General features: G+C 50.4%; 1 protein-coding gene across 1 annotated transcript; it reads right to left on the reverse strand.

The window, feature by feature from the left end:
• Window positions 1-4988: 4988 nt before the first annotated feature.
• On the reverse strand, window positions 4989-13791 carry LOC138444972 (UL16-binding protein 3-like). The gene is made up of 6 exons (XM_069598716.1): window positions 13675-13791; window positions 9962-10225; window positions 9311-9585; window positions 8389-8550; window positions 8082-8217; window positions 4989-6908 (listed from the first exon to the last, which is right to left on the reverse strand). The coding sequence occupies exons 1-3, from the start codon at window positions 13760-13762 to the stop codon at window positions 9320-9322; spliced, it is 618 nt and encodes a 205-aa protein (XP_069454817.1). The 5' UTR covers window positions 13763-13791; the 3' UTR covers window positions 4989-6908; window positions 8082-8217; window positions 8389-8550; window positions 9311-9319.
• Window positions 13792-14063: the final 272 nt, after the last annotated feature.

A 14063-nucleotide genomic window follows, 5' to 3' on the forward strand; every position in this document is an offset into this window, starting at 1 on the left:
TTGTTGGGGTGAGTCCTCACGCATGGGGATAAGATGTCAGTAGTAGAGAGTGTGATTCATGTCCCTTCACGCATGGGAAGGTATTGGAGGCCATGGTCTTCTCAGGATGCAAAGATGTGGAATGAACTTAGTGAGCTGCGGAGGAGGAGCTGTAGCCACTAAAGGGATATGTCTGGGGAAGGGAGAGCCTGGAGTGGCACGGGTGGTTCATGGTTGGTAGAGACCTGGGAGTCAAGGGCAGGTTGTCATGTGGAGGAGAAGGGTATGTGTGAACAGATGAGATGAGTGGTGTGTGCTTTTCAGGGGGTGTCTGGGTTCCTCCCCACAGGAAGGTCACCTGTCTCAGCCCTGCGATGGGGGTTCCCACTCCTGGAGGCATGGCTGAGGGGCTGGGAGCTTAGGGATGGCAGTGTTTCCTGCTATGCTCTCCTTGTCCTCTGTCCTCCCCACCTCCCATTGTCTGAGGATTGCTATTTCAACCAGTTTGCCCTTTTGCTGGCCTGAAAGGGGCCAATCAGCCCAGCACCTGCCAACAAGGAAAGGAGCTCACCTATGGATTGAGGAGGAGGAGGTGGAGGCAACACCATGCCTGTGGGCTGTCTAAAGAAGGCCAGCTCTGGTCCTGCTCTCTGGTTATAATGCATCATCCCCGCCCTCTCCCAGCAGGTTCACCCGGGAGCTCACCATCCTGTGCTATATGGGCACAGTTGGGGAGCAGAAGCAGGACCAGGATGGCAAGACTGAAGTTGGTGCCAGCAGCCCTTGCCACCTGGAGCCCCGGGGTGACCCACCCTTGGGGAGGAGCCTGGTTGGCCAGTGGAGAAGGGAATCAGTCCCCAGAGTCCTCCCACTGGAGTCTCTCCTGGGGGCTCCCCCCAGGCTCCCCACACCCTCTGTGGGACTGATATTCCTCAAAATTTCAATGATCTGTCCCTCACCTTTCTTCTATCCATCCCCTTCTCTGGATCCTCATGTTCCTTGTGTTTTTTTAGCAGCACTAACACCTGATAGGGACTTCCCTGGTGGCTCAGCGGTAAAGCATCTGCCTGCAATACTTGAGACCTGGGTTCGTTTCCTAGGTCAGGAAGATCCCCTGGAGAAGGAAATGGCAATCCACTCCAGCACTCTTGCCTGGAAAATCCCATGGACGAAGGAGCCTGATAGGCTACAGTTCATAGGGTCGCAAAGAGTCCGGACACGACTGAGCGATTTCACAACACCTGATAAGGGGTGTCCCAGGTAGCTCAGCGGTAGAGAATCCGCCTGTCAATGTGGGAGATGTCTGTAACATCCCTGGATGGGGAAGATCCCCTGGAGGAGGAAATGGCAACACACTCCAATATTCTTGCCTGAGGAAATCCCATGGACAGAGGAGGCTAGCGGCCTACAGTCCACAGGATCACAGAGATATGACTTAGTGACCAAACAACAACAACTCCTGAGACAGGGGTTGGCGAGCCCTCAGCGTATACACACTCGGGGCCACCTGCATGATCTCCTCAGGTCCTAAAAGAATGTTCAGCCTCTGTTCATTCCCGTTGGTAGCGTTTCCCATTGACAAATGTGTAAGTTGAGGCATGGCAAGATGAGGAAACTGGCACAGTCAGAATTTTGTCCAGGTTCCTGTTTCTGGAGGTATCTATAGTCCACATTCATGAAACTGCCTCAGGTACTCATTCCAACCTCCCTAGCCCTCCACCTCTGACCTCATGCCTGGGGATCTGGAGTGAGGCCGGGGGTCAGGGGCAGGCATGGGGTGAGTCTGGGTGCCCAGGTCCCTGGGGCCCGTGCTCCTCACATGGGCCCAACCTGGCCCATCTGTGGTGGCAGCCTCTGACTTCCTCCTGTTCTTCCAGTCCTTCCTCCCTGTGGTCTGAATCTACCAGGGGCTTCTGGGTTGCCTCCTCTGGGGGATTCAACCCAGGCTCCTGCCCCCAGCCCTTCATAAGGGCGTCTCTCCCCATGCATCTCACCTGTCCCCACCAAGCTCTTGCCCCACCCAACCCTGAGTCCTGCCCACCCTTGTAGGTCTCTTATCCTCCAACCAGCCTCCCAGAACACGTCCTTCCCACACAGAGACTCTAGTGAGTCCATTGAGAACCTTCTTGTCTCCTTTGCACCTGCTGATTCACAGAGTTTGCTGCTCTCCATGGGCGGCAGCTGGGTGACCCCAAGGTAGAGCCTTGTGCCAGATGGATGAGTCAGGGCTTCTACCAGAGAAGCCTGTGTGTGGCAATGCAGTCACACAACTCATCAGGATCCCAGGGACCTGCAGGGATTGTCTTAGCTTGGGCTGGCATCACATGGAGGTGGGGCAGAGCTGAGAGATTGACTAGAGCCAAGCTTTGGCCTCTCCCTGTGTGTCTGTGGGTGTGTTGGTGGGGAGATGGTTTGCGGGGAGGCTCCTGTCTGGAGCTCTGTTGGCTGTGAGCCCCAGCCAATGCTAGGCATGGTTTCCAAATGCTGGACAGAGCACCAGACACTTTGCAATCTGCTGACTCTGCTGGGACAGGAAGCAAGTAATTCTGTGCCCATGGTCTCTAAGAGTGGAGTCTCCATTTCCCACAGTCCTCCAGTGCTCCAGATCATAAACCCTCTTGGATTCTAAAACAGGAGTGAGGGAGGAGGGACATGGGGCTGGTTTTCCCAGCACTGTACCAGGGCTGGGGTGCTTGATGTAGGGCCAAAACCTCCTGCTCCTTAGGCAGAAGGCTCCAGTTTGTGATGACCCCTCTATTGGAGAGTACCTGGCCAAAGGGTCCCAACTAGATCCCTTATTTTCTGCTCCTGCCCTTCTTAGCATGGTACTTTCTCCATGCTGGTTGTAGAAGGGATGTTCTCTGGTTACAGGTCATTTTCTTGGAAAGAGAGCTGTTTTGTATGTGGTTGTAGAGGTGGTGTGTCCATGGGAGAGTGGGGCTCAGGGCGTCCTTCTTGGCCATCTTGATTTTGACTTTGTGTGATCAATGATCTTTCATGTTAGTATTGTAATTGTTTTGAGGTGCCAGGAACCATGGGCACATTGCCATCCGATATGTGCGTGTGTCCTGACTGCTCCATTGACCCGGCTGTCTCTGTCCTGAGACTCCTGAGTCCCTGAGACACAGCAATATCGAAATTAGGCCAATTAATAACATTATCTCTACATGTCCCATTGACAGGAAGAATCACGCCTCTCTCACTCTAAATCCAAAGATAGAAATGGTTAAGCTTTTGAAGAAGGCATGTTAAAGCCAAGATGGGACTGAAGTGAGGCCTCTTCCCCCTAACAGTCAAGTTGTGAATGCAAAGAAATGTTCTTAAAGGAAATCAAAGTGAACACACAAAGGAGAAGATAGCGAAACAGCCTTACAGCTGATATGGAGAATATTTCAGTGGACTGGAGGAAAGATCACAACACTGCCTTAGGCCAAAGCCTATCCAGAGCAAGGCCCTAGCTAACTTCAAGTCTATGAAGGCTGAAGGAGGTGAGGAAGCTGCAGGAAAAAAGAGTTGAAAGCCGGTAGAGGTTGGTTCATGAGTTTTAAGGAAAGACGCCATCTTTGTAACACAAAGCGCAGAGTGGAAGAGAGAGGGTTGATGCTGAAGCTGCAGTAATTTATCCAGAAGATCTAATAAAATAATCTCTGAAGATGACTATCCTAAATTAGAGCTTTCCAGTGTAGAGAAAAGAGTGCTCTATTGAAGAAGATGCCCCCGAGGACTTGCATGTCTAAGAAGAACTGAGTGCCTGGCTTCAAAGATTCAAAGGATAGGCTGACTCTCTTGTTAGGGCCTAACGCAGCTGGTGACTTGAAGCCAAGCCTCACTTACCTTCTGAAAACCCTAGTGACTTTCAGAATTATGCTAAATCTGCTCTGCCTGTGCTCTGCAAACGGAACAACACAGTCGAGATGACAGCATCTCTGTTTACAACACTGATTACCAAAAATAGTAAATCCACTGTGGAGACCTAGAGCTCCCAAAAAAGGATTCCCTTCAAGACATCACTGCTCATTGAGAAAGCACCCAAGGGCCCTGATGGAGAAGTGCAATGAGATTCACGTTGTTTTCACACCTGGTAACACAGCATCCGTTCTGCAGCCCACGAATCAAGCAGTAGTCAGGATGTTCAAGTCGTGGCATTTAGGAAATAGTTTCTGTAAGGCTATAGCTGCCGCAAATAATGATTCCTCTGATGGATCTGGACAAAGTCAATTGAAAACTTTCTAAAGCGAATTGAGGATTATAAGTTCCACCCACAACATTCGTGATTCATGAATAGAGGTTGAAATTTCAACATTAATAGAAATTTAGAAGTTGATTTTAACTTTCTTAGATGACTTTGAGGGATTCAAGAGTTCACTTTTGAAGAAGTAACTACAGATGTGGTGAAAATAGCAAGAGAGTTAGAAGTGGAGCCTAATGTAAAGATGGGACTGATTGTTGCAATCTAATGATAAAATTGGAATAAATGAGAGTTGACTCTAATGGATGAGCAAACAAAGTGGTTTCTTGATATAAAATCTACTCCTGGTGAAGATTGTTGAAATGACAACAAAGGACTTAGAATCTTTTAAGTTTAGAATGAATTTAGTTGAAAAGGCAGGAGGAGGATTTGAGAGGATTACCTCCAATTTGGAAAGAAGTTCTACTATGGGTAAAACGCTGTCAAAGAGCATTGCTGCTCAGAGAATCCTTCTGTGAAAGGAAGAATCAAATGATGTGGCAAATTTCAATGTTGTCTTATTTTCAGAAATTGCGCTACCCACCAAAACCCTCAGCAACCACTACCCTGATTAGTCAGTAGTGACAGACACTGAGACAGGACCCTCCACCAGCAAAAACATAGTGACTCACTGGAGACTCAGATGATGCTCAACATATTTTACTTTAGAAACAAAGTGTTGTGTATTAAGGTCTGAACATTGTTTATTTAGGCATAAATGTATTGCACACCTAACAGACTTCCATGTCAACACAATATTATGTGCAGTGGAAATGAAAAAATTTGTGTGATTCCCTTTATTGTGAAATTTACTTTATTGCCCTGGTCTGGAACCCAGCCCACAGTATCTTTGAGGTTGGCCTCTATCTACACGGCTTTTAGGCTATGTTTTCCAGCCTGGATCTAACACTCAGATGGCTGCATAGTAGGGTGAACACATGACCTACTGTTGGGATATGGTGAAATATACATTTAAAAATCCAGAGAAATTAAGGATCACTTCACAGCTGGACTGCATGTTACTTTAGGAATGATCCTTAAATTCTGTTTCCACAAGAAATAAAGCATTATCATTGGTTTTATTTATATAATGTGGAGGAATGGGGAAACACCATGACACCACCCTTATGGCAGAAAGTGAAGAGCAACTAAAAAGCCTCTTGATGAAAGTGAAAGAGGAGAGTGAAAAGGTTGGCTTACAGCTCAACATTCAGAAAACAAAGATCATGGCATCCGGTGCCATCACTTCATGGGAAATAGACAGGGAAATAGCGGAAACAGTGGCAGACTTTATTTCTTTGGGCTTCAAAATCACTGCAGATCGTGACTGCAGCCATGTAATTAAAAGAAACTTACTCCTTGGAAGAAAAGTTATGGCCAACCTAGATAGCATATTCAAAAGCAGAGACATTACTTTGCCAACAAAGTCCGTCTAGTCAAGGCTACGGTTTTTCCAGTGGTCATGTATGGATGTGAGAGTTGGACTGTGAAGAAGGCTGAGCGCCAAAGAATTGATGCTTTTGAACTGTGGTGTTGGAGAAGATTCCTGAGAGTCCCTTGGACTGCAAGGAGATCCAACCAGTCCATTCTGAAGGAGATCAGCCCTGGGATTTCTTTGGAAGGAATGATGCTAAAGCTGAAACTCCAGTACTTTGGCCACCTCATGCGAAGAGTTGACTCATTGGCAAAGACTCTGATGCTGGGAGGGATTGGGGGCAGGAGAAGAAGGGGCCAACAGAGGATGAGATGGCTGGATGGCATCACTGACTCGATGGATGTGAGTCTGAGTGAACTCCGGGAGATGGTGATGGACAGGGAGGCCTGGCGTGCTGCAATTCATGGGGTCACAAATAGTCGGACATGACTGAGTGACTGAACTGAACTGATGACTTTTCTCCTGGATTAGAAAACAGGCATGAAGTACTTAACTTTTCTGCAATATAGAGATGTTGATTTGAGAATCACTATAAAGGCTTCCCAGGTGGTGCTTGTGGTAAAGAATCAGCCGGCCAACGAATGAGGTACAGGAGACACAGGCGATGTGAGTTTGATCCCTGGATCAGCAAGATGCCCTGGAGATGGAAATATCAACCACTCCAGTATTCTTGCTTGGGAAATCCCATGGACAGAGGAGCCTGGTGGCCTACAGTCCATGGGGTCGCAAAGAGTTGAACACGACAAAGCACCAATAGGGTAATAAATTATGAAGGGAACCAGTCAATGTAAAATTGTATCCCTTTGAAAATATAATGAAGTTGTTTCTCTGGATAAAGAAACAAAACCCTGAGTCCTGTAATAGCAGATGTATTTTTTCACCAATATCATCATTTTTAAGAATAAGGTCATGATGCAGGCAGAAGTCTAATTTTCCAAAAACCAGAAGATTGAAAGTGTTATGTTTGTGGTGATCTCTTGTTCAAGTAGTTGAAAGTATCAGTGCAGAGACTGCATCACTCAACACCAAGAGGAAGTGGGAAAGGAGATTTGAAAAAAGTAAAGATGTTGAGGAGGATGCTCATCAGATGCGACAAGAGACACGAGATGGTGCAGCCACCGTGTCGTCATAACTGACAGACAGACTTGGGGTTCCTAATGTCTGGTCTCTCAGCTCTAAGGTTAGTGCAGGAGAAGAGCAGCCAGGCAGAGACCGAGTCCTCAGGCCGACAGAGCCCCTGTTGGGGCTTCCTGGGAGCACCGTCTCCTGCAGAAAAGAAACAGGTGTTGGTCCAGGAGGCTGAGGAACTCCTGTCACTTTCCTGGGGCTGCCCCTCCCAGCCCCCGCAGCCCCAACCTCACTGAGGGGCTCCTATGTCCTCCACCCCCACCCCCACCCCAGGCCCAGCAGCTTCTTGTCACCTCCTCCTTCCTTCCTGCATCACAGAGTCACCCCAGGCCCTGACATCCCCTACTCAGGCTCAGGACTGGAGTCAGTGAGGAATCAATCTGCTCCTTTACTCAGGTCCGGATCCTCCCTGAATGGGGCCTATAGCACCAGGGAGCAGGTCCCCAGAGGAGGGGCCTTGCTTCCTGACAGCCTTGGGTGTCTGCAAGGAAACCTCCTTCCTTTGCACCCCTCTAGCCTCTGAGCAGCACACACAGCTCTCAAGACTAAGGTCCCTGCCCCCATCTCTTCCTGGTCCCCCCAACTGGGTGCCTGCACCCCAGCTGAGGCCCACCCATCCCCAGGCACCTCTGCGCAAGGCAGGGCCACTCAGTGATGGGGCTCTGTGTCCCCAGGAAGCTGGGGACATGCAGGCCACAGGTTGAACCACAGCTGCTGCTGGTCCAGGAGCACAGGCCTGGCCTCAGCCCTTCCCCCAGTCTCTCCTGTGGGGCTCCTGCTTTCCCTGCTTGACCCACACCATTTCCTGTGAGAATGGGCCTTTGGAGTTGGGTCTGCAAAGGCCTTCCCACCCCTTCCTCCTGGGATGGGAGCCCGGCCCCTCTCATCTTGGGCCCTGGGTGGGTCCCCTCCCCGCTGACACAGCACATTGAGCCCCCATGCTGCTCTCAGCCCCCGTGAGTCCTGCCCTTGCCCTGAGTGCCTGTGGATCTCAGACCACCTACCCAGGGCCCTGCCAGCCAGCAGGCTGTGCTCAGTCAGGGGACTTGGCTAAACCCTTTAAGCATCAATAGGCCCTTAGCCTAGTGAAGGTCCCTCCCTTTTCACAATGTCACCTGACAGTGGGGACCTCTCAGAACTCAGGGCTGAGCTTGTCAAGTTCTGCTCTCAGGTGATATGAGGTCTTATCCCCCTGCTCATTTCCAGGATGAGGAGGTTCAGTGAGCGGCAGGGGTTGGCTGGGATTCATCTTTCCCGTCCTCACACCAGGCCCTGTGCCCCTGCCTTCCCTCTGAATTCTGCCCTCAGTACCTCTTCTTGTAAAAGATCCAGGCTACGATGCTTATGACGATGCTTATGACGAAAATGGTGAGAAGGACGATCTCGGTTATGTGGTTGCTGGCTGGGGCCGTGGGCTGCACTGTAGAGGCTCCCGTGGTCAGTGATGCTGCAAGGAGAGTAAGAGTGAAGCCCTTGTCCAGACCGCAAACTCGGCAGATGCCTCCTCGCCCCCCTGACTCAGTACCCCTACTGTGCAGACAGCTGGTACCCATCACATGGAAGCCCCTGTGATAGATCTTCAGGCGAGACGGGGCAAAGGGAGGAGCTCAGTACTCACAGGGCTCTGACAGTTAATGGGGGAGCAAGGTTTCCAACACAGCCACTCAGTCCTGCTGTGACATCAGAGACGGTGACCTGAGGATGCAGTCCTTAGGAGCTACAGCAGAGGTGGTATTGACAGTTTTCCCGAAGTGGAATTGGTGACATTTAGAAGAAGATTCTGGAAAAAGGGTAGAGTGAGAAATAAATCCCAGAAATCAAAAAGATGTCTACAGGATTTGGATCAGCAAAAATCCATGTTCAGTCTTCCAAAGGCCTGAGCTGTGAGGAGAGACGTCAGGAGTGGAGAGGAAGGAGGATGACAGAGCGTCCCGGATCATTGCTCTCCCAGAACAACTCACTTTTTAAATTTATTTTTTTACATTCTTTTATTTTATTTGTATTCACGCCCAAAACATTGTTAATTGGGGAATAGCCATTTACAATGTTATGACAGTTTCAGGTGAACGGCGAAGGGATTCAGCCATACACATACATGTACCCCTTCTCCCCTAAACCCCTCTCCCATCCAGGCTGGCACATACCACTGAGGAGAGTTCCGTGTGCTATACCGTGGGAGCTTGTTGGTTATCCATTTACATATAGCAGTGTGTACATGACCTTCCCAGAGTCCCTAACTATCCCTTCCCCCGGGTAACCATAAGCTTGTTTTCAAAGTCTGTGAGTCTCTTTCTGTTTTGTAAGTTTTCTTGTACTGTTTCTTTTTAGATTTCACATATAAGGCATGTCATATGATATTTCTCCTTCTCTTTCTGACTTAGATCACTCAGCATGACACTCTCTAGGGCCATCTATTTCAGGAACAGCTCACTATGGATGGATCATTTTGCCAAAACACACAGACACACATACGTACACACACAGGGTGGGTCCATATCACCTTGAGTGGACAACCATTTCTTTATACTCATCTCACTTACCCGAGCTCTTCAATATTTTCTCCCAGTGCACCATAAACTCCCGAGGCCAGGCCCGACAGTCTCCATGGAGACCTTCTTGAAGAAGTCGGTCACAGCTCTGTCCTTTGCCCACTTCTCTTCAATCCGCCTCCCTCCAGAATGATCCACTGTCCAGTGCCCATCCTCTGAATCAAAGCGGAGGCACATTTCTCCACTGAAGCCAAACTGCCAGGATCCACTGATGCGTCCATCCTCTTCACACCAGCACGTCATCCTGCCCTGCAGGGTCAGAGGGTCTGACCCCACCAAGGAAATGAAAGAGCTCAGGCTCTGGACTTGACGAATTCTTTGCCTCACCATGTCCACCTCCCCTGGGCCCAGGTAATCTGGCCCGTTTCTCTCCTCCAAGGCCTGCTCCTTCCACTGGACTACTAGGGAAGGGACAATACACAATTGAATTTTTTACCCATAAGCAATGGATGCAGCTCCTTCAGTATTTTTACTTCCTAACTCACCCCTGGACTCGATGGACATGAGTTTGACTTGATGGACATGAGTTTGAGCAACCTCTGGGAGTTGGTGAAGGACAGGGAAGCCTGGCGTGCTTCAGTCCATGGGGTTGCAAAGAGTGGGACACGACTGAGCGATGGAACTGAACTGCATTGAACTTACCTCTGGCCATGGGTTTCTCGGTTATATTGTCAGGCAGTTGCCCCGTGAGGAAGTCCCCAATGTCTCTCAGTGTTTCTCTCTGTGTTTCCCAAGTGTTCATAGTTTTCACCTCCTCTCCCAATGGACTTGTGGATTGGATCATGGCGCCACCACAGTCATAGGAGAGAAAAACATTCCCATCTACCTGCCCTTGAACCACACACCACAGCTCTCCAGGACTGGGCTGAGGATTGACGGTGAAGTTGTAGCAAAAGGAGCGAGCGTCTGTGAAGGAAAACGCAGGTGAGGGCAGGTTTTGGAGAAGAAGACCCATTACCTTCTCCCCCCACTTATGTGAGAGCAGAGGAAAGCTGCAGGGCTGGGTTGGTAGAGTAGGAAGGCCCCCCCCTGCCCCCCAACACCACCTACAGGCTGACCAAGTGGAGAAACCACATAGCATTATCTCTACACTGCTCTTAAGGCCAACACAGAACCCAAAGCTCTAGAAAGGAGAATTCACAATTAGTGTCACAGGATTTAGCAAGGCCAGGGAGATGCTGCTGATCTACTACTTTGATGGGTCTTTGGATCCTGGAGAAGGCCTGGCCCACATGGCATGAAAGAGAAAATCCAGAACTTCCAAGGCAGGTGGTAGAGGAGGGGATTAAAGGCTCAGAAAAGTGACTGTGCCAGGGTAGGCATGGTTTGAAAGGGCAGGAAAGTGTGCAGTCCCCCAGGTTCTCTGGAGCCCGAGAGGAAAGAACGGATGAGAAGCATCTCCAACAGCTCCAGGGTGACTTTTCCTGAGGGTCAGGGACGGTGGTGGGATTGGTGTTCCTCTGCACTTCCAGCAGGAGTGAGGATGGAGAAGGCGGAAGAGCTGATGCCTGGGGGAGTGCCCTATGTCAGAAACAAAGCAGATGCAGCGGCCAAGGGGACCAGAGAGCCCCCCTGTAGCCAGGCCTCACTGCAGAGAGTACCACGCTGGCTCATAGTACAGGGTGATCCTAGAGGGAAACAGATGAGCAATAAGCCCAGTTAAAAACTACACGATTGAAAGGAAAAATTATATAAAAAAACAGAGACAAACACAAGACTGGATGTTCAGGAAGTTGAGTGCAGACATCCCAACAAAATGTCCAGGTCCTTTGTGCAGTATCCAGCACTGAGTCAGGTCTTATATTCAGAATCCATTCCTAGAGACAGAGATGCCAGGCATCAGCAAGGAGGGCCCTCTTATCACCACAGCAAGTGCAGAAGTCCTTCTGGCCTTGGAAGCCACACGGTCATTGACTGGGGTAAGTGCACACTTGGCAGAGAAGCCACCCCCACATTCATAATGACCTAGAGTGGGACTGTCATCATGTCCAGCAGTCTGAAACATCACCATGGCCTGCCTGTTATTACTGTGGTGCCTGAGATCTGTGTAAGGAATACACATCTGTCCCACGTCCTGCCCACAGGAGTGCCACCCATTCCCTGGTCCTCATAGTGCTCATTTCACTTTCATTGGAATATGAATGAAAAATCTTCACAGTTAGTAAATTACCATGTGGTTAAGGCTACCAGAGAAGCCATTTCCAAGTTCACACTTCTGACACTGACCTTCATCCCCCCATAGTACATGTAAGCAATATCATATTCTGGAGAAAATGACAGAGAGGAGTACCAACCTACAACCCTCCAGGGCTGCAGGAGTGTCGACCCTATCCTATCTCCATTTAATTCCCAGTGTGGCCATAAATTTCTATAATTGTACATATAACATATTCAGGCTCTGCAGACCATGATTTTCTGTTACAACTGCTGTCCTAGCACAAAAGCAGCCACAGATGAGTGGTGACTGATGACCTGCTTCTTGGGCAGATGATTCAGCAGAACCTGTGACATCAGAGGTATCTGTGGTCAGAAAGGTGCTATGTGCCGAATATGACATGTTACTTGGAGGTTCACAACACCGACCCTTTATGTCCTGAAGCAAGGCCGTGTGATTTGCAGTGGGGAATACGACACCATTTAAATGTGGCTCCTGGTATGGTCCTAGGGGCTAGTGGAGATGAGGCCTCTGGTCATGAAATGTCAACATTGTCTATCATGATCTGGGCTCATCAACCCGCAATCATTAGTTCAGATAGGCCAACCATCAGAGGATTAAAGTGATATTGTGGTTTGGCATAAGAAGGGCCAGAGGCAACAAATAAGGGAGAGCAGCAGGTGGCCTAGGCCTGACATCAGAATTGTTGTAGGACCACTATTCTCCAGGGCCTGCCCCCGTGGCTCAGCAGTAAGGAATCCGCTTGCAATGTCGGAGCTGGGGTAGATGTGGGATCTATCCTTGAATGAGAGAAGATCCCATGGAGGAGAGCATGGCAACCCACTCCAGTGTTCTTGCCTGGAGAATCTCTTGCACAGAGGACCCTCGTGGGCTATAGTCCATAGGATCATAAAGAGTTGGACATGACTGAAGGGGCTTAGCATGCACACACTATTCTCTGCTTATGCCTGAGGCTTCGTGCAGTGTCCCCTATATCTCCATGGACCATGGAAACCACTCTAGAGCAGAGGGGTTCAGGGGACATTAGCCCATATCTGCTGTACCCATACTCCTTTCACATTCACACCACCAAGAACCTACAAGGTAGGACAGAGCAAGTTTTTGGTTCACCAACAGGCAGCTAAGGCATCCCTTGCACTAGTCCCTAGGGGATAAGTCATCTGTTACTGTACTGTGACCCAGGGCAGTCACATGGTTCTTTTGTATTTTTTTCAGGTCGTCTTTGCCTGCTCTTGTAGCACAAAGGTGGAGATGTAGAATGCACACAGACACCAAATGGCCTGTCAAGACCAACAGATTTACTCTCTATCTTTTGAAGAAAAGGTTCTCCAACTCCTGTCTTAAATAATAGCTATTCTAGGCCACTGTCTCCATAGTCTCAGGGAATATGAATGTGGGACTGAAGGGTAGAAGTGGGGGTGCCCATCCTCACCCTCATGCCCTATGTCACACACTTTGGGAAACTCTTCTCCCATCTCTCCTGCTTTATGTCCTGGGGGCCAGGCTGGGAGGCTTCTGCTGGCATGAATTCTCAGGCAGGAGGATAGCGTGCCAGTTGACAGAGGGCAGGTCTAGGATCCCTTTACAGATGGGAAGTGGTTGGAGGCCCTGAGGTTCTTGTGATGGGGAGGAATTCGGAAAAAATAGTGTTGTAACCAAGCAGGACTCTAAGGAGGCTTCCTAGGACAGACTCCACCCATCTCACCGCCCCTCCCTCCTGCACTAACTCCCCCACTCCCCGCCCAAGTGGCAGACCCCACCTAGACCCTTACCCATCTCCCGCCACCTTTCCTGCGGCCAACGCAACTGGTCAGACTCCACCCAGCCTTCCCCTGAACGCTCGTGGGTTCTGTCCCTCGGAAGCGGCCTCCACCTTTCCTGCACCAGCTTCAGTGACTCCGAATCCTGACGGGGGAGTCCGGGGGGCTGCAGCAGCATTTCCTGACGCCGACCTACCTCTCACGCCTCCCTGCCTTCCCTCCCTCCTGCAGGGATGCAGCGGGATGGCATCCAGCCGCGAGAGGAGGCGGGGAGCAGGAGCCCAGCGGGAAAGGAGCGCGCGGTGCGTTAAACAGGGAGGGGGCCCAGCCGCGTGTTCCCCGAACCGCCTCGGACACCCCAACCCTCTCGGGTCTTATGGCCCCATGTCCTCTCCTCGCAGGTTAATCCCCGAACTCACCGCCTCGCGCCGTGCAGAACCGGAGAGCCACGAGGAGCACCAGAGCCGCGAAACCAAGACGCGCTCTGGGGCCAGCCTTCCAGTCCATCACCAGCTGGAGACTGGTTGGATCGGACTTTGCGGGAGCTATTTATAGCCCGCCCAGCATTTCAGCCCATTCTCCGCCCCGGCCTCTTCCCCCCGTCACTGACGCCGGGCAGTAGCCGGCCCCTCGTGACTGACTCCTTTCTCCTCCCGCCCCTCCCCGTTTCTTTTCTCCTCTGAGTCCTTCTCGCCCCTCAACCTTCCGCCCCATTCTCACCTGCAGTCTTCCTGCGGTGGTGGTTTACTGGCTCAGTCGTGTCCTATTCTTGCGACCCCGAGGGCTGTAGCCCGCCGGGCTCCTCTGA

Source organism: Ovis canadensis, chromosome 8, assembly GCF_042477335.2.
Source record: "Ovis canadensis isolate MfBH-ARS-UI-01 breed Bighorn chromosome 8, ARS-UI_OviCan_v2, whole genome shotgun sequence".
NCBI classification, from domain to species: Eukaryota; Metazoa; Chordata; class Mammalia; order Artiodactyla; family Bovidae; genus Ovis; species Ovis canadensis.

Coding starts and splice junctions, on each gene's coding strand:
- LOC138444972 (XM_069598716.1), bottom strand. CDS start 13,762: ATGGACTGGAAGGCTGGCCCCAGAGCGCGTCTTGGTTTCGCGGCTCTG. Junction 10,226..13,674: donor GTTCTGCACGGCGCGAGGCG/GTGAGTTCGGGG, acceptor TTTCCTTCACAG/ACGCTCGCTCCTTTTGCTAC. Junction 9,586..9,961: donor CGAGAAACCCATGGCCAGAG/GTAAGTTCAATG, acceptor TGGTGGGGTCAG/ACCCTCTGACCCTGCAGGGC.